Below are 27,833 nucleotides of genomic sequence, written 5' to 3' on the forward strand. Positions count from 1 at the left end.
CTCAGAACATGCTGCAGTGGGCTGCCACTCTCCCTTGTCCAAAGTCCCTCCTCAGCTCTCTTGGACACCCTTGAGGTTCTGGAAGGTGCTACAAGGTCACCCTGGAGTCTTTTCTTGTACATAAAGTGAACTTGACCTCTCTTGTCAGAGACCACCCCACTGCAGGGAGGGTGATGGGGATGACCCAGCCCTGCTCTCACAGTCCCTGGGAGTGAGGGCTGGGGACGAGGAAAGGGCAACTCCAATGCTCCCCCCAAACTCTGTCCCCTCCCCGTGCCTCCGCTCTGACATTTGCCCAAGCTCCCACCACGCACATTCTTCTGCAGCAGGAACAGAACCACCTCCTCTCCACTGAGAGAAGAGGGAGTCTCGGCTGGATTTTAACCCTGGCTGTGGTGGAAGGGGATCCCCTTTTCCCTCACAGCTGCCCAGGCAGGAGGGACCCCACGAGAACAGGGGTCCCTTAGGAAAATCCAGACTCTAAAGTGCTCACGTGCAGATGTTGATCCCAGACACAGCAAATGTGCCACCCATGGGGGGCTGGGGGAGATCTCACCTCTCTCTGCACCTTGAGACCTCCCTGCTCCGCTCCAGCTTCCCACTGACTCCCTCCAAACACCCCAGGGCTCCCCTGAGTTCCACCCACCACGGTGGCTGTGCATAGGGCTGGAGGAGGCGTGAGAGACTCTTGCACCCACAGCCAGGTATGGCCCTCCACCTGCTTCAGCACAGGGATGGATCTGCCCTGCTCCCCCCAGCAGCACAGCAGGGACCCCTGGGGCAGGGGCTGAGGGCCCACAGCTCCCCTGCTCCAACCCTGCAGCAGGTACAGCACCACCCAGCTCTCATCTCCAGGTTATTTGATCAGAGGCAAGCAAACACCCTCTGAATGGAGCAGGCTGTGAGGAGAAACCAGTGTCTTCTGAGCAGAAAGAACCCCCAGCAGTTGTGAGCTCCTTGCACACTCACCCTGGTGAGAAAATACTCCAGTTCTCTGGCAAATAACATAGATTTTTAATGTAAGAAAACAGACTGAGCACACAGACACCTGCCAGCCTGGAGTAGCCGATGTTTTCAGTGACATTGCTTGATGTAGGGAACAAATACAATTCTCAGGGACTCAGTGCTGGATCCTGGGATAATGTCACTCCCATCATCAGATCCAAGAGGGGATGGGAGAGCTGTGGGACAAGAAGCAGGGCAGAGCCCAGGGTGAGGTGCTGCTGGCTCAGAGGGGAAGGTACAGCTCCCTGGTACCTGGGGGGGTCACTGATGTATTGCAGGGTAAAGCAGCATTGTAGCATCTCAGGGACACACCCTCCCTGCCCCCCAAGACACCTTAGGCTGGAAAGCGGTTTTCCACAAAATTCTTTGTGTTCCAGTTCCATGGCTGCAGCTCCAGGGGCTGAGCCAGTTGCTGCCCAGGCAGAGCTGTGCCCTGCCCCTCTCACGGGGCTGAGCCCATCCCCCTGTGTGCCCACTCCTTGGTTTGACACCATTGCACGTGCAGAGGACAAAGCTATGGCTGCGTGTGGCTGCAATTTTACACCATTTGCTTTTAGAAGGTTGATCAGATTCCTCAAACCCACTGCCCTGGCACAGCCACAGCAGCCTGTCAGCCTAATTCCAGTAAGGATTTCAAAAACCACAAACACCCCTTGGTTTTGACCATGACCGTAGGTTTAGTATGCCAGAAGTTACTGTTGAGATGTGTTATTTCCAAAATACTATTGCAAGATCTTAGTCATAAGAAGCTTGGACAGACGATAAAAACCAGCACAGCACAGCCCCTCCTTTCCAGTTCCTCCTTGCCAGGTATGCCATGCACCTCCCACCCATGGCCATAAGGGTTCCCTTCAGATCCAAGAGGACCCCAAGAAAATACCCGCCCCGGGCTGTGCTGGATGCAAGTGAATACTCAGGCTCTAATTTCTTTAACCTTCTCCTTCTCCTGTACTTGCCCAATGCCCCCAGTCCTGGTGGGACCTCGGGGGGCCCGCGGGGCCCCGGCTGCCCCCCTCAGAGGCGCTTGCTCTGGCTGCAGATGGTGCACAGGAGGCTGGTGTTGGCCAGGGCGAAGGGTTTGCCCACCAGCGGCGTCTCGCACTCCAGGCAGGCAAAGTGCTTCTTGTGCCAGGCCAGCCCCTCTGCCTGCTGGTAGTCCTCCGAGAAGATGATCTGTGGCACAGACAGAGAGACACAGCACTGCTTATTGCCACCTTCTCACCAAGCTGGAGTGTGCCAGGAGCAGGGACAGCCAGCCCTACACCTCCGGGCAAGCCCGTCAACGCGGGGGCCAGGCTTTGGGAATGGGCACATAAAAGAACCATAGAATGGTTTGGGTTGGCAGGGACCTGTAAAGGTCACCTCGTTCCAACCCCCTGCCATGGGCATGGGACATCTTCCAGTAGACCAGGCTGCTCAGAAAGCCCTGGCTGAGCCTGTGCCAGGATCCCAGCACTGGCAGAGGTAGAGAGAGACTGGTTGGTCCCTGTCCTGGCACAGGGTATCAGGGCTCTGGCACAGGGGGTCAGGGCTGTGGCACAGGGAGTCAGGGCTGTGGCACAGGGGGTCAGGGCTCGGGTACCTCGTCGCAGCCGGCGCAGCGGGGCCGCAGGCTCTCGCAGTAGTGGCGCCCGCACCAGGCGGCCCCGCCCTTCCAGAAGTAGATGAGGTCGACGAGGGGCTCGGAGCAGCGGCAGCACACGAAGCAGGCCGGGTGCCACTGGCGGGAGTAGCCGGCCCGGTCCGCGTAGACCACGGGGCAGTCCCCGGGCACCGCCTGCTTGCAGGTCTCGCAGCGCTGCGGAGAGAGGCCGGCAGTGAGCGGGGCAGCGGGACCCTCCGTCCCGGGGCTCAAAGCCCTGCGGGATTGCAGCCACGAGGAAGCACCTCTGGCTCCAGGGCACAGGGGGAAGACAGGGTGCTGAGCAGTTTATTTTGGAGGTCTTGGGAGGGATCTTCCCTTCCCAGATGTGCTCTCTGCATCGCTCTGAACCACACAGCTGGTCAGAAGCCCCGGTAGCAAAACAGAACAAACTCATCTCCCAGCGTGTCCTCAACGCTTCCCACTTCTACACGGCCTGGAGGACCTGCTGTGCTGCTGCTCCACGTCCCACAGCACTGAGCAGGACAGTGCCAATCAAAAACAGACAGCACAGGGCATCATAGGGCACCCATGGCCAGCAGGGCCAACATCCCCAGGACTATCACTCCACATCCTGGGCAAACACCTGGACCAGTGCTACCTATGGACAGTGTCAAGCTGTAATACATGTTAGAAGTAATTATAAATATATTTGTCTAGACTACTGCTCACTTTCTTCCAGCCATATCCTCGGGCAGGTAAGAACAGCACCACCCACCACCAGCCAAGTGACTGGCCTTTGGGACCCCCCCAGGCTAAAACCTTCACTGGAATCCCAAGGTCCTGCAAGAAAGAGTTAAGAATTCCTACAGTGCAGCACTGCAGCACATCAAAGATGTAATTTTACAAAGAGATTAGGAACTCTGGTCTTTTCTCACTGTTTTCTATCTGTGCCTAACTCAGATGTCACTCCACAAGTTTCAGAACAGCGCTTTCCATTTCTAACAGGCCAAAGAGCCAGAATTAGCCATGGCTAATCTCAGGATTAACAGCATCCGTGCACATTACACACAAGACCAACCACTGGCTGTTTATGTGTGCCCACAGAGCGATCCTGTGATTAGTGCAGAGCCAGCACTAAAGCTCCACTCAGAGGCTGACAGGATGCTGTCCCAGTTCCCATTGAAGCTGGATAGTCCAGGTCAGGGGAAGAGCTTCCGAGTCTGGCCTTCGTCACTCTGGACAAGAAACACTCTTCAGTAGCAGCTGGAATCTCTTCAGCAGAGCCATGGCTGGATTTCTACCAGCAATCCCTGCAGCAGCCTGGCCGAGGCAGCAGGAGCTGCCTGTGTGTCACACGTGTCGTGGTTACTCTGCTGTGCCCGACCAGAGCGTTGGCACAGTGCTGTCCCTGCTCCAGGTGGCACAGGGTCTGGGACTGGGAATGTCCCTGTGCTCAGGTGACAACTGCACTTATAAACACCCTGACTTAAGTCAACAGCTTCTAATAGGTGGGTGAAATCATAGGACCATAGAATGGTTTGGGTTGGAAGGGACCTTAAAGATCACCTAGTTCTGACCCCCTACCATGGACAGGGACACCTTCTGCTAGACCATGTTGCTCCAGAGAAGAAGAAGAGACATGAAAATAAGATTTTTCAGTAGAAGGTAAACTAACAGTCCCTGAGCTGCAGGAGGACATCAGGGATGGGGCAGAGACAGGGGAGGGACAGATTTCCACCACCATCACCAGCCCCTTCCACCTGCTCACACGTGAGAGCTTGAGACACCGACCTTTGCATCTACAGTGTTTCCTGACTCTCATCCCTCCTGTTATACACAGCAGGAAGCCATGGGATTATCTACACCCCCTTTTCTCCGTTTGGTCACTGATACTTCCAGCATCCCACGTTTTGCCATCACCTCCTCCCTCATCCAGCTGGATTGTCAGTAACCACCCGCCGCCCTTGGAGCGGTTCCACCGCACTGATGGGCATCTCCTGTTTTCCCAGGAAATCCATTCTGACAAGAAGAGGCAGCACAAGAGCACAGACAGAATGTTTCCTGGTTTGGCTGTTCTGCTGAAAGGGGATATGTCTGCTGACAATGCTCCTTCCACCACGGAGGGCTCCAAGACTCCAAGCAGTCCAAGCCCAGCATCAGTGAAGGGGGAGACGGCACAGAAACTGTGGGATTTCTGCTCTGGAGGAACAGGACCAGCATTGAGTGACTGGCAGAGAGCAGCACTCCTGGCACACCAGCAGTGTGGATGGATGGGCACTGAGGAATTCTGCACCCACCATACGGGACTGAGGCCTTTTCCCTACACCCCAACACCTCCCCGAGGCACCAAGTTTGGGTGACTTGGGGCCCCAGAACCCAACCCTGCAGCTGCCTCTGCTCTGTCAGCCCCGAGAAGCCACAGACCCACCATCCCAGCTCTGCTTATCTTGCAGGATCTAAAGTGAGAACAAACACAGCAGTTTCCAACCCTGAGCTCAAGTTTATTGCCAACAAGAACTGTCAAAAAACCAACTTATTTTGCTGTTTCTTTCCATGGAAATTATTCACAGGGAAAAATTCTTCACAGGGCTTTTTCCAAGCATCATATAACCTCCATCCCCTGCCATTTACACACTACATAAAAGGGGCTCTTCCAATTTGAGATGGGATTGGTGCTCATTTTACATCTCCATTGTGCAGGGAGAGGAGTGAAGACTTTATTAGCTGAATTACCAGAGGTGTTGGCCAAAAAAGTGTCCTGTTCTCCTAAGCTTTTCTCAGCTTGCTCTCTTCAGCAGCTCCTGTCCTGCAGTGCCAGCTCCCAGGGAAGGAGCTCCCAGACAGCACCAGCCTTCCCCAGAGCACTCCCTGCACTGCTGGCCTCAAGCTTTTGGGAACAGCTGCTAATTTGGACCCCTTGCTTCAGGATTCCATCTGATTCCAGCCCAGTGACCTGTAACACCAGAGGAATCCCCACTTCTGAGGGGGTTAAGGATAACCTTGCACTTGGTAGAGAACACTCAGCTTGTGGGACAGACTTACAGCAGTGATGGCCCCTCTCTGCAGCCCAAAAGAGTTCAGGAGCTGCCTGAGCTCAGCTGCCTTCACAGAGATTGACACTGGGCCTGCCATGGCTCTGCCATGCACTGGGCTGCACACTGTGGCCATCCCACTGGATCTGCCACTGTTTTGGAAGCTGTTCCATTTTTCAGCTGGTGCCTTGAGAAAAATGATGCTTCAAATCAAGGAGAATAACATCACAGTTATGTATTTATTTATTTGAAAGGACAAACTCGCAGTTTAAGTAAACCTTTATCACTATGATGACTTATTGAAATGTTTAAGGGAAACCTTCCTTTTTAGGCTACTTTTTTAGCTTACAATTCTTTGTCCAATTCGGTGTTTTGTTGCAATAGTGAAAACCTTTACTGTGCCACTGGGCTCAAAGTCAGATGCACATTAACAGGCCATGGCAGAGGGGAGACATTACCCAATATGGACCGAAAATGAAAACTGCTCTTAACATGTCAACCTCAGTGCAGGAATGGCAGGAAAAAATCTCCTCTTAAAAACACTTGGACACCATTTGTTTTTTCAGCTTTAAATCCTCTGCTGCAAGTCACTCTCACAAAGGCCAGGACAAGATATTTCCACTCACCATATTTTATGATAAGCATCTGTTCAGCAGCCACAGAGGCCACTCCAGACAGTGCTGGGGGAACATAAATCTAAAAGGGTGTTGGAGAATCTCAATCATTTCCCTGTGGAAATGTATTTGTATTCCCAGGGACACAGGGTGGCTGTTTAAATCTCCCCAGAGCAATAATTACAGCCCTGGGAGCACCGTCTCCATGTTCACAGCTCTGTGGTAACTGCACTGAGCCATCACCTCCTGTCAGCTCTGGTCTTTCCACTCACTCTGGGCTGGAAGCCCACCTGGAAACACTAACTCACAGAGAAACAGCTTCTGATTGCAAGGTACCTTACTGGCTCACATCACAGAACCATAGAAGCATTAAGATTGGAAAAGACCTCCAAGCTCATCAGTTTAATCCCCAACTGAATACCACCACGCCCACTAAACCATATCATCCAGGGATGCCCAACCTTTCAGAGCTGCCAAGATTCCAAAGCTGAAATCACCAGCTCCTACAGCAAGAATCCCCTCACCTTGGCCTTTGCTGTGGAGGGAGGGCAATGAGGAAGAGGAGAAACCCCCTTTCACTGCTGTCAGACAGACCCTTGTGCTCAGCAGGGCTTGCTGGAGCAGAGGGTCTCTCCAGCGTGCTTCCCAGAGCTGTACCAAGGCACAGCACGACGTGGCTGAGCACCTGCAGCAGGGGTGGAGAAGCCTACGGGAGCAGGATGGTGACAGGGAACAGACCACCCTGGCTGGTGCCATCTTTTCCCCATCCAGTTGAGACTGACTGTATTCCTGAAGGCTCCCCAAGCCCGGAGCAGCACCATCCCCCCGTGCCCCCATCCCATCCCATCCCATCCCATCCCATCCCATCCCATCCCATCCCATCCCATCCCATCCCATCCCATCCCATCCCATCCCATCCCATCCCATCCCAGCACTCACGTAGTGCCCGGCCACGCTCTCCAGGGCCCCGTTGGTGGACTCGGGGGGTTTGCTGGAGTCGATGCTCTTATCCTGGGGCTTCCCTTCGTCCTTCCCGCCGCCGCCCTGGCCGGGCAGTGCCACCTCCCCCACGCCCAGCGCCTCGGCCTTGTACTTCTTCACAAACTCCTCCATCAGGCGGTGCTCGCCCTCGGCGAGGCCGCGGCACTGCGCGGGGTCCTGGTCGTACAGCGGGAGCTGCCTGGCCAGCCGCCGCCGCCGCTGCAGAGCCCCGTCCGTGCCCGCCACCGGCTGCAGCTCCCTCGGGATCAGCTCCATGTACTGCATGGCCTGGACGGGGAGAGAACAGTTACTGCATGGCCTGGACAGGGACAGACCCAGTTACTGCATGGCCTGGACAGGGAGAGACCAGTTACTGCATGGCCTGGATGGGCAGAGATCCAGTTACTGCATGGCCTGGACAGGGACAGACCCAGTTAGTGCATAGCCTGGATGGGGACAGACCCAGTTACTCTGAGATCTCTGTGGCAGGGAAGCAGGAGCTTGGCGTGGGACGCTCAGCTCATCTTATGGAGCGGTGGCAGAAAACGTGACCCTTCCCCTCCCTCCTCCCTTTGAGGTGTTTTAACCCACAGTTTGGAAATAAAAGGCTGAACTGGCTCAGATACCAATGGCAGGCAGGCTGTACTTAATCACTTCACCCTCAAAAACAGGTTGCCTGTTTTTGGAGAGGTTTTGTTTTGTTTCAAACAAAACCCAGCCTGCCCAGGAAAGCAAAGCAGCATGGACAGACCTGCTTTGCTGGCTCACACCCAGATCCCAGCACACACTCCCTTGCTGGCACTACCAGGATACTTTTCTGTGTAATTTGACAACAAGGTTGCTGAAAAGTCTAAAAGCCCATAAACATCAAAATCCAAGACCAGTTTCCTTCTGCCTTGTGCTAGGACAGCGAGAGCTGCAGGGAGTGGGTAAGGGGCTGTACCTGGACCATCCCAGAGCCCCCAGGGCTGCACAGAGCACAGTTTACAGTAAAATATCCCCTTTTATCAATTAAAAATTTTATCTTAATACAGGAAAAAGTAGTTAAATAGCAGTTGGGTCTGGAACATCAACAGGCACCAACTCCACCCCACTACTGATTTCCCAGCAGAGGGAAGGTATTTGGTCTCCAGTGCCCTGTGATATGGAAAGGAAATGCCAAGACAATATCCAAAATAAATCTCCAATTCAACTGCCATTACCTTAAAGTCAGAGTAAGCCCATCTCTGTCCCAGGCTGGGTTAGTGCTTGTGGGATGTGGGGGCTGCACAGTTAACTTCTCTGGCTGGGGATAAGGGAAGGGAGTTTCCCACTCCGGCATTTTTCCTATTGTAGTGTGAAGAGTGACAGGGCGGCCAGTTGCCTCCCTGCCATTCCCTGTCAGACCAGCATCCAGCTGCATTAGATTTGCTTCTTACTGGGTCAGCACTTGGGAACTCAATTTAAAAAGAATTAGCAGAGAGATTTAACTGTTTGTGGCACATGGGCTGGTTCGGGCCAGGCTTTTAAATACAGAAATGCTTGCACAGCACCGAACAACTCATCACCTTGGGAAAAACTTCCAAGTCCCTTCCACCTGGGCTACTCTGGGCCAGAGAACAGTGCTGCCAGGCAGAATTCCTGAGAGGAAACTAGCAACAGATAATGATTTAATGGAAGCAGGGCTTCTTCCCTGCATCTTGGGGTGTAAGTTAAAATCACTGTACACTGGGATATTAGACATCACAACTCAGTACACTGTGTCCCTGTGCAATGGCAGGGCTGATGTCCAGTTTCCTGGGAAGGCTGGTGCCCTGTGGAAGAAGGGGCTGCTCAGGAACAGCAGGTTGGAGAACTGCAGGATGCTGGGGGAGTGATCCGGTGCACTAATGGCTTTTACAGGCGTGAGGAATCCTAATAGGAATGGCAGGAGAAAGGGACAAGAACTCCCTGACAGCTCCTCCCAGGCTCACCCAGGCTCTGCCGGTGGCATCCAACAACTGCAAAGGGAAAACCAAACCCGCTGCTGTGTGACCAGGGACACCAGGACAGCACGTGCTGTCCTGCACTGCCCTCACCACAGCACCAGCTCCAGCAGAGCAGGGACATGGTGGGATGTGAACGGGAAAGATTCTCAACCCACTACCAACGTGCCAAGAGTAATGAGCACTCACACAGAGGAGAACAGCATGGGCACCTGGAGCCTCCTGTTCCAGTGCAGCCTCTCCATTCCCAACACAAAGTGTCTGTGCTGAGAGCAAGAAAAGCAAAACCTTCAGCCTTCCTTAAAGCCTGCTCAGGGACAGGTTTCAATATCTGCTCCAACATGTGATGGGATGTCACTTCCTGATCAAGGGAATGCTTAAAGATATAATTGCAGATGTCATCAAATGTGTCCAGAGAAAAGATGAGGGAAAAAAAAAAAATCCAACCTGACACCAAACATTGACATGAAGGATAATAAAAAGTTGCTACGTCTGCTGCTACCACATATTGTTACAGTCAATGCTTCATTATGTTTCTGGTGCAGGTAATTTTAAGGAAGAGCATTTTAGGATTTCACTGTTCACTACTGATTCTGGAGCTATTTTATGACCTGTTCTTCTCCCTCTCCCCAGGGACCCTGAGTATCCACTTCATGACTTCTCCAGGCACTGCTTAACGAGAATGTGCTCTGAACTTCCTCCTATTATCGACCAACCACTTCAGCCCAGCGAGGTTAAAAGCCATCCCAAGTCTGCAGCCTGCCTTCAGAAGGAAACCACTGGAGCGAGGCAGTTATGCACTAACAGCTTTTTGGCCCAAATCCCCTTTAAACTATCCTGAGAGTGGCTGACATCCAGCTCTTCTCCTCAAAATTTGTCAAGTTGATCTTCAAGCCAAAATTTATCAACGTTGTCTCCAAGCTCCTGAACGTTGTTTATTTGAACCAAGATACCTTCCAGCACATCCAGGCACGATAAAGACATCAAAAGCTTTCATAAAGTTTTTGACCCCCCACCTTCAGGGAGGTGGGTCAGGGTTGGGGCTTGTTTTTGGACACAGCCCTTGGCACAGGACCACACTCCCCATCTGCCCTTTTTACCCTGAGTTCTTTCTATAAAACTTAAACAGAAATATTTTGTACCCTTGGAGCTGCCCCTTGCCAGCACCGCAGGGATGGAGCTGGATGCTGCAGGAAGAGGAGAGCTGGGATCTCCAGGGCCCCCCTGTGTCCCCAGACTCCCCAGTGCCCCTGGGCTCCCACGGGGCTGCATTCAGGGTCACTCCAAACACACACTCCCAAGGGAGAGAGTGCAGGGCCATGAAAGATGAAATCAGCCCAGAAGCCACAGAGTTTGGGCACCCCTCAGGGCAAGGAGCTGGCCCTGCCCGAGGCACTGGCAGCACTGCTCTGCAGCTGCCATGGATCCCGGGTTCTCCAGAAATCCCAGGCTGGGGGAAGAGCACCATCATTGTTCTGCCCATCCCTCACCAGCTCCCTGATTTTCCCCCTGGGACCTGTGGAAGGCTAACACTGGTCACACAAACATTCCTGCTGGGCCAGCTCCCCCCAGAGCACAGGGAGGGCAGAGGTGGCTGCGGGCACACGATGGAGCAGGGGGGCACCAGGGTCACGGCCCCTCGTTAAGCCCAGTGCTGCTCCAATTAGCCCCCTGTGCATCCCCAGTACAGAGCTCACACCCCCCAGTCAGCCTGTCCAACGGGCTGAGGGCCACTGGGTTTTAGGGAGAGTTAACCAGTCTGTCCCTAGGGATTGCAGCTGCACTTCCACATTTGTATCCCCAGTTCTTCTTCAAAAAAATCTGGTTGCAGTTTCAGCAGCTTTAAGCTATTTGTGTCATCCGAGGAGCAGAAGCTCTTCCCTGCCCACCCCTGACAGTGGAATACAGAATGGTTTTATACCACAGCACAGTGAAAAGCCAGTTAAATGCTTTCCTTCAAGAAATGCTCTGCTGGCTCACACTTCCACATGCCGAAAAGCACTTCCATCCCTTCCCACACAGCCTGTCCGGAAGGAAACTGGGCAGGGGAGGGAGGTGGAGCAGGGCTGGGGGCTTGGTTTCAGATCCAGGCCTTGGCACAGGACCACACTCTTTTTATCCTGAGTTCTCTTTACAAAATATTTTTTATTTGGGCCAGATTATGTTTAACTGTAAGGAAAAAAATTCCTAGCTCCAGAGCTGGATCTGGGAGGGGTTCCTCTGGCAGCAGAGGTGGGCAGAGCTCCTGCCCATGCAAGCAGGATACTCTCAGCACAGAGCTCAGCTCTGCTCCAGGCTCACATGCCCTGGCACGAGAAGCCTTCCTGCTCCTGTTCCCGGAGGCAGGAAGCTCCACAAGTCTGCTGGAACAGGGCTGCTGCTGCTCTTCAAAGGGAGCGTGAGGAGCCCTGGGAATGGAGGCTCTGAGCCCACTGCCCCAGGGGAGGACATCCTCCAGCAGCGAAGGGATGCTCCCTGTGAGCAGGAGATGGGGGGCCCTGGGGCACAGCCACCCAGCTGCCCACCCAGTTCCACACTGCCCACCACCAGGAGAAGTCAAACCCCTTCCTGCTCCTCTGCTTGCCCAGCCCAGACACCCCAGGAAGGCCCGGAGGAATTGCTCCCACATCCTGCCTGGAGCTGGCAGATGCTGACGTGGGCTGTGCAGGGCTGTAGGACAGCAGGGATGGGATCTCTCCTCAGCAATGCTTTTATTAGATATGAGCTTTACCAACAGACTGAGCTTTCTACTTGTAAACTCCATTAAAACTTCTCCTAGAAATGTAAACCAACCTATAAACCCCAAAGGCATTCCATCCCCCTCTCCTACCTACTCTGCTTATTCATATGGTTTTCCAAAACACAGAGTGCTCTGTTCACCTCTGCTCTCTGAGGCAAACCAGGATTTACTGTTTTCCCCCAATAACTTTATTCCAGAGCTGAGTTCTGTTCCCGACTCAGCGACCCACCCATGGATGAAATGAAGCCTTACCAGCTTCTGGGCGAGCCCCGGGGGAGCCCACTCGTAGGTGATGGTGTCGAAGGTGGGGTCCTTGCCCGAGATGTTGGGGTTGGTGACGATCATGCGGTTCCTCTTGTAGACGCGGACGCCGTCGCCGCCCTTGAGCCGCGCGGTCAGCGAGGAGTACCTGGAGTCGGCCAGCAGGCGCCCGACCTTGCGGTCATCGTCCAGCTCCGAGCTCAGGCCGTGCTCCTCCTGGCTGCACTTGCACGACTTGCAGATCTTCCTGTGGGCCACAAGAGACATCACCCTCTGGGTATGAGCTGGGCTGTGGGAGGCGGGGGGGTCACGGAGCGTCAGCCCCTTCCAGGGGTTAAACCCAGCCCAGGGTCACACTGCAGGACAGAAGGGTCAGTGCAATTCACGGAATGGTTTGGGTTGGAAAGGACATTAAAGCTCATCCAGTTCCACCCCCTGCCATGGGCAGGGACACCTCCCACTAGCCCAGGTTGCTCCAAGCCCTGTCCAACCTGGCCTTGGACACTTCCAGGGATGGAGCAGCCACAGCTTCTCTGGGCAACCTGTGCCAGGGCCTCCCCACCCTCACAGGGAAGAATTCCTTCCCATATCCCATTCAACTCTGCTCTCTGTCAGTGTGAAATCATTCCCCCTTGTCCTGTCACTACAAAAATTCCCACCTGTGGGGAGCTGCTGCTTCCCCTGAACTTCAAAAACCCCTTCAAGCATCACTAAATTGGAGATCAGTCTCCTCATCAGACTCCGACAGCCCAGCACCAGCCTCACCTCTTATGAAGCTTTACATGGCATTAAAAAAGTGACTGCTAGAAGGAACTGATGCTTAATTGACTATAATTTGAACTGTAATAGCTATAAATCACACAGACAAATGTCTAAGGCTCCTCTCTGCTGGCCAGCATTGCCATCAAACACTAGTAACAAAAGGGACAAAGTAACTCTGACACAATCCCAAGGATTTCAGCAGGATCCTGGAGCAAGAATGAGTCAAACCAGCCTCTAATGGAGTCAATTAAGAAAAAAAAAGTAGTTCTTCCACCAAGTGAGTGTTTTAAAGTTTGGATTCCACCCAGCTGAGGTATCAAAACAGGGAGCTGACAGTGTCCAAGGCATTCCAGCTGCAGCCAGCACAGCTGGGCCACAGGCTCCCTGTGCTGCTGCTACAGACACACACAGCCCCTGGAGCTCTGCAGGCACACAGAAAGGAGCCCAGTGTTGCAAGGCAGCTCAGGGGGCACTAATTCTCTTTTAATTAGTGACATATGTAGGACTGCCTTCCATTTGAAAGCCCCTTTGTTGTCCCTTTAGGGCAGGGAGCAGCCTCCCATCCCTGCCCCGAGCAGGGCACGCTGGCCTGGGCAGCTCCCACCAGCTACTGCCACCAGTGGCTATTCACTTCAATTAGTGCTCTTAAAAGGAAATATTGAAGATGAAATCTCAAATGAGACGTTCTGGCACTAAGCACAGCATTTCAGCTGGGAGGAGGCAGGACGGGACCAGACACAGCACCAAGACTGAGCCCGTGGCTCTTGGTCACACCCCAGCTCTGAGCCCATGGACAAGGGTGACAGCCAGGCACTGAGCACAGCTCCTCCTGACCACGTGGGATTGTCATTTGGGTCTGCACTTCCCTGCCTCCACAGCCAGCAGGGCTGTGTTTGTTTTCAGTATTCCCAAACAAGCTGAGAGGGCAGCGTGTGGCAGGCAGGGGGCTGTGCTCTGGCACACACACACTGCAGGGCACTGGGGGGCTGGCCAAGCACAGCAGGCTGCAGAGTGATAGCAAAAGTGGGACAAACCCAGTGCACGGAGCCTCAGCTCGCTTTAAGCACTTGTAGGTGAGATTTGAACCCAAAGAATAAAAGAGCAGGAGCAGTGAGGAGGGGGATGGAGAGCAGGGGCATGAGCATCCCCTCAGCTCAGCATCTCTACTTTGCTCTCAGAGTCACCAGAGGCTGAATACCAACAGGACCCAAGGACGTGGCCAGGCAGGGCCCCTCCAGGACAGGACGTTACCTCCAGGAGTGTGGCTCGAAGCCCATGCAGGTCCCTCGGCAGCGCAGGCAGGGCACAGCTCTCCCCATCTGCGCCTGGCTCCCCGACATCTGCAAAAGAGCAGGACACCCTGTTGAGAGGCTTTATCCTCAGGGGTTATCCCAGACAGAGCACTGAGAGCGTGCTTTGTCCTTCAGACATTGACTTCTTCAGCCATTCCTTATGTCCCATGAAGCCTCAAACCTCCCAGATGCCAACTGACCATGTCCATGCAGCCCCACTACACGTTCATTTGGGGATGCTTGGGATGAGGGTGTTCACCTCAAAGTGAGGGAAAATGGAACAGCATGGAGGGGATGGCACATCAAAGCCAGTGAACATGGCCACACTGGGCAGCCACCTTCACCTCGTCCACTGAGACCTCAGGTCTCATTTAAAGGCGATTTTGATTCAGTTTGTACAGGTCATGTATTGCTCGTGGATCTGTGCAATTCAGATCACACAGGAGACATGGAGGTGTGTTACCACAACCTGGTGCTAAACTTGTTTTACTGCAGCTGGGACCTCCTTGGTCTTTCTCCAAGGGTATTTTGGGCATGTGGCATGTTTCCATGCTTCTGGCACTGGGCTTTATGGGTGACTTCCACAGTGAACAGGAAACAGTGGAAAGGCTCTGGGGAGGTGAGGGGGGGACATGGGGGATGCAGGGATGCAGTTGTGCTGCACTTTGTGCTGCTCACTGAACACAGAAAAAAGTCACTCATAACCATGGGCACTCACTGCTGCAGAGACATCCAAACAACCTCCCAACAGGAGAGACAAGAGCAAAAATCCACACCAGGAGCCAATACCATTGGCAAATAAACCTATTTCAGTGTCTGTCCCATGAATTTATCAAACACAGCTCTCTGAACATGAAGAACGCAGGAGGGAATGGCAGGAGACAAAAACAAAGTGCTGCAGGAGGCACCAGGGCGAGGTGACACCACGAGACGCTGGATTTATCTCAGCCTGGATGTTTATACAGGAACTGTCAGGCTCTTGCTTGAAAGACACGTTTGTTCCCTGTAAAAATGAGCTGAAGGAAAACAAGGACTGTCCCAGGCCCAGCAGGAGCAATGGCAGCACCACAGTCACCCCAGCTCAGCAGATCCAAGTCTGTGCAGTCAGAGATCAAACCACAGGGGTTAACCCACCATCCACCGCTGCAAAAAACACCACCTTCAGTCCCCAGGCATTGCCAGGGGGAGGTTTCTGACCTCCCATGCAGGTTTCTGACCACTCTGGACCTCACAGTCTGCATTTCCCATGAGGGCTCATGACATGCACAGGGCTCGCAGCTCCCAGCCCCTTTTTGGGCCCTGCTCCCATTTATTGAGCTTTTATGGAAGATCTTTAATCTCCCTTGTTCTAGGCACTGACTATTCAAGACCTGTACACACCCTGAGAGCCTGTCTGAATACCAGAACATCCTGACTGGGGAGGGACCCACGAGGATCATCAATGTCCAACTCCCTGGTCCTGGGACAGGCTCAAGGGCTCACACTCCAGCAAAGCACAGGCAAGGCTGCACAGGTTTCCAGTGCTGGGGAAGGCTGGTGCCTGCCCACGGAATCTGAGCCTATTCTATGTGTGTCTCTGAGCTGTGACAGTCTTTCATTACAAGATCATACACTATTTCAGTCACTACCAGTTACGCTGGCAGAGGCTGCTCTTGCCAAAACCTATTTTCAAAGGGAGGGATCAACAGCAGTAAAAGAACAGGTGAAAGAACAGATGCTGCTCCCCAGTCCTGTGGGGCCCTTGTGCTGCCCCAGCTCTGTCCAGCTCCAGGTTCTGCAGCTCTGCTCGAGTGTGAAGCCAGTGAAGATGCTTTCAGCCCTCCTTCCTTCTGCATCCACCTGCCCCACTTCCAGCACCAGCTCCCAGGGTCCTCAAAGCTTCTGCATGGATCTGGGGCACCCCACAGTCTTCTCTGACATTCAAACTCATTCTGCAGCCTTCAGGAGGATGAGGTTGTTTGATGGCACTCAGGAAAGACATTTCATTTATTTGGAAACAAGTAAAATTTGCTAACAAGGACAAAGGTTCTATAAACAGATGTTCTAGAAATGACCAGAGGTTTGTTTGCCAGTTTTAAGGTAGATGACAGGCCTTTACATGCCTTTTTTTTGGCCCAGAACTAATAAGTCTCTACACAAGGCTGCTCATCCTGGAAAAACACAAAGGGGTACAAAATGGCCCATTTCAGCTCCCTTTGCCCTAGGACTGCTAGTTCACTTCTGCCTCATCTTTCACCTGTAATTTTCACTCAATTTTCCACCTGCAGTTTGTCCCAAGATTTTGAAGCCAGTGAAAAGACCTCTCACCCCAGGAGTTAATAAAAATAAATCTTAAAAATGAACTTAACGTGCCCAAACACTCCACTCTGTCTCTAATATCCAGAAAGAGAGGACATTTTTGGTTCTTCAGCCATGTGCCAGCTCTCCAGGAGGGATAAAGGCATCTAAGATTTCCATGTAACATGCACAATCCTGCCAGTTCTGGAGCCATGTGCCAGGTACCCACTGACTGATGGGTTTAACTGACTCTGATCTTAGTGACTCATACAGAAGCTGAGTATCAGCAAGGCACTGTGAGTGGTGGTTTATCTAAAATACAAACATCTGGATTAAATAAACTCACTGGGAAAAGGTTCATTACACACAAGGGGAAAAGCCCAGGGAAAAGCACAGTCAGTAGCAAGAAGCAGCATGTAAGCCCTCCTAAAACAACCTGACACTGGAGTCCAAGGAAGTGTCACTGCAAGAACTCACAGCCCTTTGGGGTGGCACCAGCCAGTGACTCCCACATGGAGACAAACCCCATGTGCCACTTCCTTGCTTCAGTGAGAACAAGTCCCTTTCTTGGTAATTTATTCTACTTGTCCAAACATGATTCCTGTTCCCTGCCCAAGTTCAATCAAGGTTAACTGCTCCTCACTCCAAACGCTGCCAGCAGTGGCTTGGGCACTGCTGTCCCTTGCCAAGGGCAGGGTGAGTGTCCTGCAGCCCACAGTGGGCAGAGCTGGGGTCCCACAGGTGCTCCCCCACAGCACCGTGGGTGAACAGCCAGCTCAGGTGGATGGACGTGTCTGACCAGTGCTCCCGGGGGCCTCTGGGCTCTAAACAAAAGCTGGGGATCCATTTCTCGAAGACAAAACCAAGGAGGCCTGAGCCATTACTTTTGGGCACATACACTTTCAGGCATGTGCAGGAGACTTGGTCCCCAGCCCTCCCACCTCTGCCCTGCTCTAGCCAGGATGAGACCACACCTTTGAGACCAGGAGCTCCAGTGCACAACCAGAGAACCCGTGGCTGCTCCATCCCTGGAAGTGTCCAAGGCCAGGTTGGACGGGGCTTGGAGCAACCTGGGCTGGTGGAAGGTGTCCCTGCCCATGGCAGGAGGTTGGGACTAGATAATCTTTAAGGTCCCTACCTCAGGAACTCCTGCTTGCAGTGTCAGCAGCAGGAGGCTCCTCACCATGTGAGTCTGGAGCTACAGGAAAACACGTGGGGGAAACACTCTGCAAACTGGGAGGTTCCTCAAGCCAACACGTGGCTCCTGAGATGGCTCAGGTCTCTCTGCCCTTGGAGGGGCAGGTCTGCAGCAGTAGGGGAAGGTGCTGAGATGGCAGCTCATCCCCACTGCTGCTTAGGTGACCCCATGGAGCTTCAGGGACATCCCTGTGGCACAGACAGGTCTTGCCAGGGCACCAGGAGCAGCCTGGGCGCACTTGTCCACCAGCTGCAGCACTGCCATGCCCTGCAAGCTCAGATCCCTCTGGGCAGTGTCTCCTCAAGGGTCCTGAAAGCCCAGCCAGGTCTCTGAAGGAGAAAGTGATTCCTCACCCCCTTGGAAGCAGAGGGAGACTCGAGCCACTCTCATTCCCACCCCTGTGCAGGGCCCAAAGGGAGCAGGCGCCGCTGCCCGCTCAGCAGCACGTCCTGCCCAGACAGAGCTTCTGCTCACTGCTCTGCTCCAGCTCCTCACACAGGCATGAAAGGAGATTCCTTTTAAAAAAAATATGCAAGACACTGCAAAAAACCCCAAACCCAGTAAGATAATGTGAAACAAATGCTCCAACTATCTCAGGCTCCACCTATGCCCAAGCCCATCCGGGAACTGCAGCTGAACTTTGGCATCACCTTAAGATAAAGAGTTTGAAGACATTTGTAATGCTTAAAAAAAATAAAAAGATAAAACCAGGCCCGTGTCAACAAACTGCTTAAAGAAAAGAAAATCCTGCTCACCAGGACTAGATATACACTCCTTGCAACATTTCTGTTTTGGCTTTCCATGCCTTAGAGCATTCTTGCTGTTAGAGGAGAGAAAGCAAGACAGGGCAGAGGAAATTCTTGGGTAGTGAAATGATAGGAAACAGAGGCCATTCTACCCACAAAAACATCTCTGAACAGGCTCAGGAACACGCTGGTAATACCATGTTTTGCTGTTCCACTGGCCAAAGGCAGGGCCATCCATTTGCTGAACAGCTGGAAAATAGAGAGCCCATAATGACAAGTGACAAGGAAAGAACCCAAACGTGGCTCCACCTTGGTTCAGAGCTTGAGGACTCCTCTGGAAAGGAACACTGAGCTTCCCAGGAAAGTCAAGTGAGATGGACCCCTGGCTAGGAGCCATAAGCAGGTCAGGGTTCAGCCCTGACACCTCTCTGGTCAGCAGCAGCACTGGCCACTGTGGAAGGGACCCAGAGGGTCACCAGCCCAACTGGCAGGTTAATCTGGACTTTCATTCTCAGAGGAACTCAGGCCTGAAATAAGGTTCAGAGTTTTGGCAGGTTTGGCCAACACAGCCATTGATCAAGACCATCAAAGGCTCGTTACACTTCCAAGACAGTTACACCCCCTCTCCTGGACAAGCTGGTCCCACAGACACTGATGGGACACGAGGCTGGACTCAGCTGCTCTGACTCCTGTGCTCAGTGCCAGGGGAGAGCATGAGTGTCAGGGAGATCCATGAGCAGGGTGAAGGGTATCCATCCTGCAGCAGTGTCATCCCTCCCTGCTGGGGAGGTCACCTGCAGCTCTCCAGTCACAAAAGGGCATTGGGGACACACTGCCACGGCCACAGCTCCAGGAGGGACGAGCAAAGGGGGGCCCTCCTGCTTCCAGAGGCTTCTGGATCCCAAAAGCACTTATTGCACAACTCCCTATTTGGAGACTGAAAACGGTGCTGGAGACACGTAACTACCTCAAGTATGTTTTCTCCTCCTTTTTAGGGAGGGAAGAGGAAAAGCTGGTTTCCAAAAAGTTACTCCAAGTTCACAACAGCCCTTCATAGCCGAGCTCCTCGTTTCACCTCTCCTTGCAGTCAGAGCACTTCCCAGTACCCACAGCAAGCTCAGTCCAAACCCTTCCCTGCAGCCTCTGGAAGACCCTCCTGCAGCCTCAGCATTGGATACCCTGCCCCTAAATAACAGCCATGGCAGAAGAGAGCTCAGGGACCACGTGAACCTTTGGGTGGGTTCCTCCAGCCGCTAAGAATTTTGGAGATTAACAACTAACTCTGAAACAGACCCTTGAACAATGGAAAAGGGAAAAGTCTCACAATATTCACATGGGTGGGACCAGTCTCCTCAGCACAATTGCTGAGGAGTTTTGGGATATGGATGGATAGCACTTAATTTGTTGTCATTAGTTGACTATAATAGAGCTAAGCTTGCATAATAATAGGAAGCCAGCTCAAATTTCCTTGAGGATTTCCAATAACTGGAGGGTGTAAGGGTTTACATCCAACATAAGAGGTTTCTATCCCAACAAGGGGAGTGCTGCAAACTCTGGGGAAACACAGCACCGTCAGATAAAGTGAAGCTGGACTCACATGGGCTGCAGGGAAAATCAGCCAAACCCAACAACACAGTGTTAATGCATCCAAGTTAAACCAGGAACGACGCCAGATGCTGCACATACAAAAAGCCTGTTGGTTGCATTTTCCTTCCTATTGTGGGTCCAGACAGGCAGATTTGCTGTCAGGCCTTACTGCACACAGCCACGTGTGGCACCCAAGTGTCCCTTCCCAGTCCCACACAGCTGCCTCTCCTCCGGACAGGGCAGAGAGGCAGCCTGTTCACCCAACCCAGGGACCTCTGAACTCTCCTCACAAAGGACCAGCTTGGCCTCCAGCACCTTAATTCCTGGTTTGGATGGGCAATCTGCCTCACTCAGCATTCTCCTAGATAGCTTTCCCATCTGGGAAAACCTCTCAATAAATTCCTTGGGGAGGAGGGTCACCTGCTTCTCACTGAACCTGCCTCTCAAACCGTTGGGGGAAATTACCCTCAAAGACACCACAGGAGAGCTGAAAAGTTCCAACAAGCTCCACTGTAGACCTGTTCCTCAGGATCCAGTGCTGAGCATGGCCTGGGGTGAGTGCTGCTCCAGCTCCAAGTGCTGGCAGAGATCACTCGAGCTGAGCTCACTGCAGGTACCAGCGTTGGAGCCAACACTGCCCAGGCTCCCGCTGGGGATGCCAAGTGATGCCACCCACTTCACTTGTCCTAAATGAGCATTAAGACAAAAACTGAGATACTGAAGGAATCTGAGTCCCCTCAGGGTTTGTTTGGCTCATCCTCTCTTCTGGAGCAGATCCTCCCTGAGTCTCCTGTGCCAGAGCCCCGTCTGGTTCCACTGCTCTGCTGCCCCTCAGGGATGGTGTTGCTGCTTCTGCTTATCAGGCAGAGGCGAGGTCTGATGGCATGGGGCTGACACGTGCCAGCCCTGCAGACATCCCTCCAGACAGACATTCCCAGCCTGGGACTCTGCATGCAAACCTACAGCTCTTGGACCAACTGAAGTATAAAAATATCAGCTCTCGAGGATTTTTCTTTCCACTTCACCCCGACACACCAGAGCAGAAGTGGCACAGCAGAACTGCCACTCCTGGAACACCTGACCTTGGCCAACAGTCTTACATACTGACTATTATTGAGGATTCATTTTTTCCCCTCCTGCTGATGACCAACGAACTGAATGATCTGGGCTGAAAGGGACCTTTAAGATCAACACATTCCTTGACTACACCTGATGCCCAGTGAGGTCCAGCCTCAGGTGTGCTCAGGACTAACATCCAGTCCTGGTACAGAACAGTCCAAAACATCCCCTGGACCTGCTGCAGGAGAGCTCAGCTCAGTGGAACATGCAGGTCTGTGCTGGCCAAGCTATGCTGAATTTCAGGAGGGACTCCATGAGTGCATCTGCAAGTGGAATAAATCTGTGCAAGGGCAAAAAACTGCCCCTAAAAGTGCATTAACCAATACACACGCTCACTACTGCCCTTCTGAGAACAGCACAGGGCTGGTTTGATCTATTTTCTTCTCATTTTTATAGACAGAAAACATCTATTGTAATCATGACCTGAAAGCAATTTGTTTCCCTGCCAGATTCTGAGCAAGCAGTTATTCCAATTACCACACTCACAGGGAAAAAAATCCCTTACAAAAGGCTGTCTTTCATCTCAAATTCTCTCCATGGGATTTATTTAAGGCACCAGTGAATGGGCTGGTATCATCTGGAATACCAGAAGCACTTATTAAACTTTGCAGAGTAAGAAGTTTGTTGCCTTATATTTTAGCAACAAAAAGACCAGGAAAAGGCACCAATACTGGAAGAAACTATTTCAATGGAGCTGCCAAATCCCAGCCTACGGGATGACAGAGCTCCAGCAACCAGGGCCTCTGCAAATACCTCGCTCTTCCAAGAGCACATAGCTGGCAACATTCCTTTCTTCACTAACAATGTGTGAATTAATGATAAGAGAAGGGCAAATGCTGAAAAATCAGATGAACAGATTTTTCCACAAGCCAGACAGTGCTTCAGATATTTGGGCTTAATTATAAACCCAAACCAAGCCATGAGGACATACCTGGAACAGGAAGAACCCACCCAAATTTAATTAAACAGCAGCTGTGCTGAGTTCCAGAGCACTCAGGTAAGTGTTAAAGTGTGACCTCCAGCTACCTGCCCAGAGCCAGTTGTGTCCTTCCCACCTCCTGCAGCAGAAGGGGATGGATTGTCACCGGGAATGGGGGGCTCAGTCACTGCCCTGATGCACTGCTGGAGCTGCTTCCATCAGATTTCCACAGAACAGCTGATTTAGTCCTAAATATCTCTCAGCAGTAGAAGGATCTTTACAGTCAAGGAAACAGGAGAAAGCTGAAGGTGGGCACAAGGGCCTGGGCCTCCCATCCCTCTCCTTCACCCCATCCTGCATTGCAGCCTTACCATGTCAGCTCCAAGGAGACCATGGAATGTGGCCACCTATCCCAAACCCCTCCAAAGTCCCCACATGCCCATTCAGCTGTGCAAAATGCCAAAAAATGGCTGGGGCATGAGGTAGTTCAGAGGCAAGGCACAGTGAGCTAACAGCCCTGGCAGCTACTGCAGAGCTGTCCCACCAAGCCCTGGGTCTGCAGGGCTGGTCCTGATCCAGGACAGGTGCTGCTCACTGACTCCATCCTGGTGCTCTGGATTAGGACACAGGCTGACAGGAGCCCAGGCAGTCCTCCTGCTGCAGCTGGCACCTGTGGATGCTCTGTGCTTGTCCAAACTGACTGGGCAGCATGTCAGATAGGAAAACAGGGGATAGAATTATTTTTTACCTGGAGCTTCATAATCTTGACACAAGTTTCCCTGTTAGAAGGGAAATAAAGTAAGATGGTTTTGAGCAACAGGTTTCCAGGTCTTCAGAAAGAGCAAATAAACAAGTCCAAGTGAATCTTGTGGCTGGTGATGCCCTAAACCCCAAGGCAGAAGCTGAGGGGCTGTGCCACCCCAAATACTGGCAAGACACAGGTATCCAGCCACCAGGCTTTTGGGTGAACTTGCTTTCCTGTGTTCCTGACATAACCAAGTGATGGAGTCAAAGCATTGGGAGTAGATGAGATGGTAAAAGCAAACAACTGCCCAGAAACCTTCCCCTTTCTCTGAGCCCCATCTCTAAATAAAATAGTAGCTCCAAGCTGGGACATCCGAGTACTGCCTTTCCTGAATGGCTGAGATACAATATTTCCTTTTTAAAAAAAGAGAAAAACCTCAGCCTACACAAATACTCCAGACACTGCCTCCCTGCAGCACCAGCGGGATTTTGTAACTTGTAAATTGTATTTTATGGGACTTGATTTAGCTCTGAGTCCAAGTCCCAAAATAAGCTCCTTAACCCCTGTGCTGCTTTATGATTTCATGTCTATAAATACTTGCTCAGAGCAGGTTTCTGCATTAAGATCAACATCTGCTTCTCTGTGACAGCTGCTTCCTCCCCTGGGCTCCAACACAAGGACGCTGTTCTGGGAGCAGGAGTTTCAGTCCCATGAGGTCAAACCAGCTTTCAAAGCTGGCCCAGCCATCTCCCTGGGCCACCAGCCATGCACGTGTGACCTGTCCCCAACACCGGGACCCTCATCCATCACGAGGGGGCTTTGCAGAAAAGGTACCAACACCCCATGGGAACTGAGCTCCTGCTGGCAGGGGCCACAGCCAGAAGGGATGAGCACGAAAGGGCTGCAAGGGACAAACAACTCCCAGTGGTGTAATTGTTAAAAGTTACGAGGTCCAAGTCCCCAGAGCCGAGATGAAGCTGTTTGTACAGCTCTGACAGCGTTTACACAACTGAGCAGCAGCACGTTCAAAGGACTCGGTGCTGGCTCTGCAGCCCCTCTGGGCAGGCACAGCTCCTGCCACCCTCACCACTGCCTGCCCAAACTGCTCACGGTGCTTTAGGACACAACAGACTCCGTAGATGTGTCCCACAGGAAATCTCTGGGCAGAGCACCCCATTATTTGGGAGCTGGGCACCTGCCAGGCCCTGGAGAACAGCTCGGGGCTCAGCCAGGCACCTGCACACCCTGAGTGAGGGACCTGGTTTATGAAAGCATGAAAAAAAAGCTGCCTCTAATGTGTTCCTCAAGTTTTTAAAAGCTCTAAAATTCTGGATTTTATCAAGGGCAAGCTCCCAGTCCCTACCAGCATTCCCATCCACATCTGCAGATACATGCAGAGGGGTTTTCAATCATCCAGGTACTCTGCTGATGGAGAGGGAGCTCCTGCCTCTCCCCAAGGCCCCCAGAGCATACCTGGAGCCCATTTATCCCTGTAACAACTTCTCTCCTGTCCTACGGGCTGCTTCGGATGTTTTTAAGTCCTGTTCTAAAGAACTGAAGAAAGAAAAAGTTAAAGAATCAAAATTTGTATTAACTGAGCAAACTTTACCTTAGCTTTGATGGGTGCTTTTAGCTCAGTGGGTTATTTTGCTCTCCTGACAAGAAGGGACAGAGTTTAGTGAGAACAGTCCCCAAGCCCAGTGCCCAGCTGGCCCCGCTGCAGCGCCCGCGCCGTGCCAGCCATCGCACCAGCTCCGCTCCGAGCTTTAACTCTCCATTTACAACCTCATCCAAACAACCCCTGTGCCAAACGGAACGCTGTCCCACTCATGCTGCTTTAATTTCCTCAGAAAGAATCCCAGAATGCGCTAGGCAAGACATCAACAATAATTAAACCCAACAGTGATTGAAAATCAAATTTTCGGGGCCTCGCAACAAGCCCTAATGAGTTCCAGACTTGCCTTCCCCGACTTGCTCAGACTGGCTGTGTGACACTGCCAAGCCAAATTAAAATCTGACAGTACTCCACGCCGTGCCCAGAAAAAATGCCCGTCTCAGGATTCAGGAAATTAAACAGCCGTCTGCTGCGGAGACGCCCGTTTGTCTTTGCACATGGATTATTCACACACTGATCCAGAGCCTGCATTATTCTTTCCCTGTTTTCATTATGTCACTTCATATCCCTTTCGAAGTGCAAACTAGCTGGGACTTCTTTTTTTATAGTGCTGTGTTCAGGTGAGAGGAGACAGGCAGCTGGGCAGCAGAGCCCCGCAGACCAGGGCAGCACCCCCTCGCCCCACAGGGGTTACACTCGGCACAGCCCAGCCCCGAGAGGGTCTCCCAGCAGAACTACACCTTCCACTGCAGGCACTTTGTGCTTTTCCCTCATGGATTTAAGTGGAATAAAGATGGCATCTTGTCCTTTGCCCTACCACCAAGGGGAGCTGAGGATCCAGCCACATGTTTGGGGAAGGCTTGATGGTTTCTGCATCCATGAGCCTTTTGGGGTGCACTGTGAGCCTTCACTGCTCCACTCCCTGCAGACAATGCCCCAGAAGCTCCTGGGAGATGGGCCCAGTGCAGAAATAGCTTTGCCAGGGTGTGTTTCTGCTCCACAGCATGGATTTGCTCAGCACTCCTTGCTGCCCACCTCCAGCCCTGTTCCTGTGCTCTCTCCCACGAGGACACCCAGCCTGGAGCTGTGGCAGGGGCTCAGCCCTGCTCAGCCTTCCCTGCTCCAGACAAGGCAGGAATTGAGCTGCTGTAGCAGACCCAGCCTGCCCACAGCCCCGTGGAAAAGGGTCAGTTCTCACTCCCATGGGATCCACTCCACTCCATCTCACACACTTCCCAAGTGCTCCAGCTGGCACCCAGAGGTGCCCCCACGGGAACTGTGGCAGACAGGACCCTGTGGATGTGCCCAAGGGTTATCAGCAGCAGGGACCTGCTGGCAGGGGACACATTGCTCTGAGTCTCTGGGCATGATGCACCAGGAGCCCTTCCCTGCAGGTCCCACCAAACCCTGGCCACCCCCTGCAGGGACAGGGTCACCCTGCAGTGCCACACTGGGGGTGCCTGCCCGTGCCAGCAAGCACTGACAGTGCCACGGCAGGCAGCCAACAGGGTCAGCAGGGACAGCGAAGGTGGCAGCGCTGGAAAGAGGAGCAAGGGAGGGAGGGAAGGAGGAACCCCAAAGCCCTCAGTCTCACCTCAAAGCATCATGTATGTCAGGCAGGACACAGGGAGAGCAGGAGCACAACACAGCCCCAGTCACCCAGACCAGGCACAGACAGCAACTCCTGCTGCCAAACACCAACCTTTGCCCGGGGCATCCTGCGAGGAGCAGCCAGTCCTCAGTAAAACCCGGCAAACAGTTTTCCTTGGGATCCAGCAGTGGCTCAGTTCAAACCTAACCTAACAAGGAGCTACACCTCGACAACACAGGCTGACCTTCCCATCCTGACAGGCAGGGAGGGACCTCCAAGGTCAGCACCGGCGACAAACTTCCTGGCAAAGGGCAGCATCCCCCCCGGTGAAGGTTCTGGAGGTGCCCCTGTGCCCTGGGAGACCCACGGATGCTGGTCCCAGGGCACAGCACTCGGCACTGCCCACTCGGGGCCATCTGGCACCAAGAGATGGAATCTCAGCAAGCTGGCAAGGGGCACTGAACTCATCCCCGAACCACGCGGTGACAAAGGTGCGGAGAGGAATGTCGTGAAAGCAGCTGCTCCCTGACAACCCATTCCACACGCTTTTATCTGGCAACTAGAATCCCTTCCATCCAGCTCAGTGCCATGCCAGGAGGGCCTGTCGGCTATTCTGTCCCCATCCAAGGACACTGTGGCACAGCTGGGATTTCCTGGAACGAACACTTTCCAGAGGGTCTGGAAGGGCACAAGCATGTCCCCCAGGACCCCAGCTCAGCGCAGCTGGGCCTTACACCAGTTAATTCAGACAACAAACAGTCGCTTTTCCAGCAAAAGCTTTGGTGGAGTAACTTTTTGTACCGAAAAAAGCCCAAACCCAGGAGCAGTGCTGGGCACTGCGGGCGGGCAGTCCCGGAGCAGGGCTGGAACTCATGGGTGGATGTGCCTATGGAGGGGCAGGGAGGAGGGAAGGACTTCAGGGATGGGGTCTGTTCCCTCCCGGCCCAGAGTGGGGGGTTCTGTCCTGTCTCAGCCCCGAGCTGGGAGGGTTTGTTCTCCTGCCGGCACAGCGCTGGGCAGAACACGGGAGATGAGGAATAGGGGGAAAAAATAAAAACCCGGAGTTTCTCAGCCGTGCCGGTGCCCGGTGGGCGCTCGCCCCTCCCGCGTCCCCCCGGACGCGGCTCCCGCTCGGTGCGGCCTCGCCGGCGTCCCCGGGGAAGGGGAGGCACAGCCCGGTCCCCCCTTCGGACCCACCCGGGGCTCTCCTGGGGAATGGGGGCACAGCCCGGTGCCCATTCCCCGGACAGGTTCCCGGGGCAGGGGGCACAGCCCGGTGCCCCGACTCGGGATCAGTTCCCGGTCCGTTACCGCACGGCTCCGGGCTGTGTTCCCGGTCCGTTCCCGCACAGACCCGGGCTGTATTCCCGGTCCATTCCCGGTCCGTTCCCGCACAGCCCCATTCCCGGTCCGTTCCCGCACGGACCCGGGCTGTATTCCCGGTCCATTGCCGGTCCGTTCCCGCACGGTCCCGGGCTGTATTCCCGGTCCATTCCCGGTCCGTTCCCGCACGGACCCGGGCTGTATTCCCGGTCCGTTCCCGCACGGTCCCGGGCTGTATTCCCGGTCCATTCCCGGTCCGTTCCCGCACGGACCCGGGCTGTATTCCCGGTCCATTCCCGGTCCGTTCCCGCACGGACCCGGGCTGTATTCCCGGTCCGTTCCCGCACGGTCCCACCTCTTTCCCGCTCTCCTCTCCGGCTCCCCCGCCGCTCGCGCCGGGCGCGCGGCGCGAGCGCCGCCTTTCATTGGCGCCCGCGGCGGCCCCCGGGCCGCTCTCAGCCAATCCCACACCGGCTC

General features: G+C 53.5%; 2 protein-coding genes across 4 annotated transcripts in view; one reads left to right on the forward strand and one right to left on the reverse strand.

Annotated features, from left to right (window-relative positions):
* Window positions 1–27,833, forward strand: part of SRGAP3 (SLIT-ROBO Rho GTPase activating protein 3) — a 575,259-nt gene that overhangs the window by 213,066 nt on the left and 334,360 nt on the right. The window lies entirely within an intron of this gene.
* Window positions 991–27,778, reverse strand: LMCD1 (LIM and cysteine rich domains 1). 3 transcript variants are annotated; one of them, XM_064667074.1, is made up of 6 exons: window positions 27,712–27,778; window positions 14,196–14,284; window positions 12,174–12,429; window positions 7,176–7,505; window positions 2,588–2,803; window positions 991–2,178 (listed from the first exon to the last, which is right to left on the reverse strand). In XM_064667074.1, exons 2-6 carry the CDS (start codon window positions 14,282–14,284, stop codon window positions 2,020–2,022), a joined length of 1,050 nt encoding a protein of 349 aa, XP_064523144.1. In that variant the 5' UTR covers window positions 27,712–27,778; the 3' UTR covers window positions 991–2,019. The 3 variants fall into 3 exon arrangements, with proteins under 3 accessions (XP_064523144.1, XP_064523143.1, XP_064523145.1); XM_064667073.1 differs by lacking the exon at window positions 27,712–27,778 and adding an exon at window positions 26,145–27,304; XM_064667075.1 differs by lacking the exon at window positions 27,712–27,778 and adding an exon at window positions 26,037–26,134.

The sequence above is a fragment of the Pseudopipra pipra genome, chromosome 11 (genome assembly GCF_036250125.1).
Source record: "Pseudopipra pipra isolate bDixPip1 chromosome 11, bDixPip1.hap1, whole genome shotgun sequence".
Lineage (NCBI taxonomy): Eukaryota > Metazoa > Chordata > Aves > Passeriformes > Pipridae > Pseudopipra > Pseudopipra pipra.

Bases quoted from the DNA above. Each gene is read 5' to 3' on its own strand.
- LMCD1 (XM_064667073.1), bottom strand. The intron at 7,506-12,173 runs GTAAGGCTTCAT...CTCCCCGTCCAG, and splicing joins CGGGGCTCGCCCAGAAGCTG to GCCATGCAGTACATGGAGCT. The intron at 2,804-7,175 runs GTGAGTGCTGGG...CTCTCTCCGCAG, and splicing joins AGAGCGTGGCCGGGCACTAC to CGCTGCGAGACCTGCAAGCA.